This window comes from Gekko japonicus, unplaced genomic scaffold (genome assembly GCF_001447785.1).
Source record: "Gekko japonicus isolate JY-2015 unplaced genomic scaffold, Gekko_japonicus_V1.1 scaffold4320, whole genome shotgun sequence".
Classification (NCBI taxonomy): Eukaryota; Metazoa; Chordata; class Lepidosauria; order Squamata; family Gekkonidae; genus Gekko; species Gekko japonicus.
Genome location: NW_015163739.1, coordinates 78,235 through 81,107, shown reverse-complemented (window position 1 = coordinate 81,107; position 2,873 = coordinate 78,235). Strand labels below are relative to the sequence as shown.

General features: G+C 49.2%; 1 protein-coding gene across 1 annotated transcript in view; it reads left to right on the top strand.

Annotated features, from left to right (window-relative positions):
- The window catches only part of LOC107107576 (myosin-7-like), a 64,478-nt gene that overhangs the window by 4,211 nt on the left and 57,394 nt on the right, over window positions 1-2,873 (top strand). Inside the window, exons 2-3 of the mRNA XM_015407884.1 lie at window positions 523-536; window positions 1,196-1,364. Of these exons, the coding sequence (XP_015263370.1) occupies window positions 523-536; window positions 1,196-1,364 (183 nt within the window). The remainder of the gene's footprint in view (window positions 1-522; window positions 537-1,195; window positions 1,365-2,873) is intronic.

The following is a 2,873-nucleotide window of genomic DNA, read 5'->3' as shown; positions in this document are numbered from 1 at the left end:
TTTCCAAAAACGTTGTTTTCCTTTCTGGATATTCAAGCTCCAATAACTGTGTCGCTATTTTGCCCATAGCTACTATGTCCCATACCTTAGCGAACCACTGTTGGACATTGGGTATCCTCTTATTTAAACCATTTTTCCAAAAACGTTGTTTTCCTTTCTGGATATTCAAGCTCCAATAGCTGTGTTGCTATTTTGTCCATAGCTACTATGTCCCATACCTTAGCGAACCACTGTTGGACATTGGGTATCCTCTCTAATCTCTGCATAAATTAGTTTGCTCTGGAGCCATCCTTCCTGAGCTAGGACAAAAATGTGTGAGCTGGAGGCTAAAAAAACTGTGAGCTAGCTCACACTAACTCAGCCTAGAGGGAACACTGGTGGTCTCCCATCCACGTCCTGGCCAGGGACGACCCTGCCTAGCTTCCGAGATCTTCGGCGCAGCCACATCAAGGACTCCTTTTTCCCCCACTGATTCCCCCCCCCCCGGACTCTCAACCCCCAACATTCTCCCCTCTGCCCTAGATCGTGCCCTTCAGGTATCCCCTAGATTCTTCAAGATAATCCTTTTTGTCACCCTCCCCCCCGTATGGCTAAATCCCAGCTGGGATGCCTAGTTCAATTATCTTTCAACCAATGTTCCCTCTAAGCAGTGGAGTCTTGTGAGCAAAAATTCTACTTTGTGAGCTACCGGCATTAAACTTGTGAGCAAACAGTTTTGCTACTGCATCAGTTAGTTTGCTCTAGAGCCCTCCTTTCTGAGCGAAGGCAAAAATGTGTGAGCCGGAGGCTAAAAAACTGTGAGCTAGCTCACATTAACTCAGTTTAGAGGGAACACTGCTTTCCACGGGGAGGTTCCTACAGTGTTCCTTATAAGCAAGAGTTAGTGTGAGCCGGCTCACAGTTTTTTAGCCTCCGGCTCACAGATTTTTGTCTTTGCTCAGGAAGGAGGGCTCCAGAACAAACTAATTTATGCAGTGGCCAAATCGCTCGCTCACAACCTCGATGCCGGTAGCTCACAAAGTAGGGTTTTTGCTCACAAGACTCCACAGCTTTGAGGGAGCGTTGGGTTTCCCATGAGCTCCTTTCCATGGATTCCCATCTCACCTTCGGGGATCAAGTTGGAGGAGCGAAGGGGAAATGGCTTGGGGGGAGATGAAGGAGCCCTATTCTTGAGGCCAGGGCTGCCCCACTGGAGATGTGAACTTCTTGGCTCTTGGCAGACGGTGACGGTGAAGGAAGACCTGATCATGCAGCAGAACCCACCAAAGTTCGACAAGATTGAGGACATGGCGATGCTCACGTTCCTGCATGAACCGGCCGTCCTCTACAACCTCAAGGAACGTTATGCGGCCTGGATGATCTATGTAAGTCTTGAGACCCTTTACAAGTACATGCTGGGGTTACTCCTCCAAGAGGCGGCACTTTCAGCGGCGAAAAAGGCTAACTCTACGTTAGGGATTATTAGGAAAAGAGACTGAGACTAAAACAGCTGATGTTGTAATGCCCGTGTGTAGATCTATGGTGCGGCTTCAGTTGGAATACTGTAAGTCTTGAGTCTATGTAAGTCTTGAGACCCTTTACAAGTACATGCTGGGGTCACTCCTCCAAGAGGCAGCACTTTCAGCGGCGAAAAAGGCTAACTCTACGTTAGGGATTATTAGGAAAAGGGACTGAGACTAAAACAGCTGATGTTGTACTGCCCGTGTGTAGATCTATGGTGCGGCTTCGGTTGGAATACTGTGCACAGTTCTGGTCACCGTATCTCAAAAAGGACATGGCAGAGCTGGGGAAAGTGCAGAGGAGGGTGACCAAGATGATTAGGGGAGCCCGCTTGGTGTCGTGGTTAAGTGCGCGGACTCTGATCTGGGAGAACCGGGTTTGATCCCCCACTCCTCCACTCGCAGCTGCTGGGTGACCTTGGGCAAGCCATGGTTCTGTCAGAGCTGTTCTCTCAAGGACAGTTCTCTCAGAGCATTCTCACCCCCACCTATCTCACAGGGTGTCTGTTGTGAGGAGGGGAAGGGAAAGGAGTCTGTGAGCCGCTCTGAGACTCTGAGTGAAGGGCGGGGGTATAAATCCCATCTCCTCCTCTTCTTCTAGGGGGTTGGCGCGCCTCCCCTATGAGGAAAGGCCGAAGAGTCTGGGACTTTTCAGAGGAGAAAAGAGACGGCTAAAGGGGGACACAATAGAGGTTTATAAAATGATGCATCGGGTGGAGAGGGTTGACAAAGATACTGTTTTCTCCCTCTCCCCAAATAGTAGAACTCGAGGGCATCCAATGAAGCCGATGGGAAATAGGTTTAGGACAGGCAAAAGGAAATCTGACTTTAAACAGAGAGTGATTAAAACGTGGCAGTTGCGGCCAGAGGATGTAGTGATGGCCAGGGCTATTTTTGGGCAGGAACGCACAGGAACGGAGTTCCGGCTGGCATCCAAGTTGGCCACGCCCAGCAGGAACTCATTAGCATAATAGGCCACACCCAACAGCAGGAACTCATTAGGATTGGCTACATTAGGGGTGTGTGGCCTAACATGCAAAGGAGTTCCTGCTCCAAAAAAAGGCCATGGGTTTTGACAACAAGCAAGGTAAACAGGATAAGAAGCAAAAGGTGGGTGTGGCTGGATGAGCACACTTCTGGTAACATGGGGGTATGGCCTAATATGCCAATAAGCTGTGCTGTCAGGGGTGTGGCCTAATATGCTAGTGAGTTTCTGCTGTTGGGTGTGGCCTATTATGCTAATGAGTTCCTGATAGGCTTTTTCTACAAAAAAAGCCCTGGTGATGGCCATAAGAATACCCAGCTTTAAAGGGGGATTAGATAGAGTCATGGAGGTTAAGTCTATCAATGGCTACTAGCCATGGTGACTGTGGG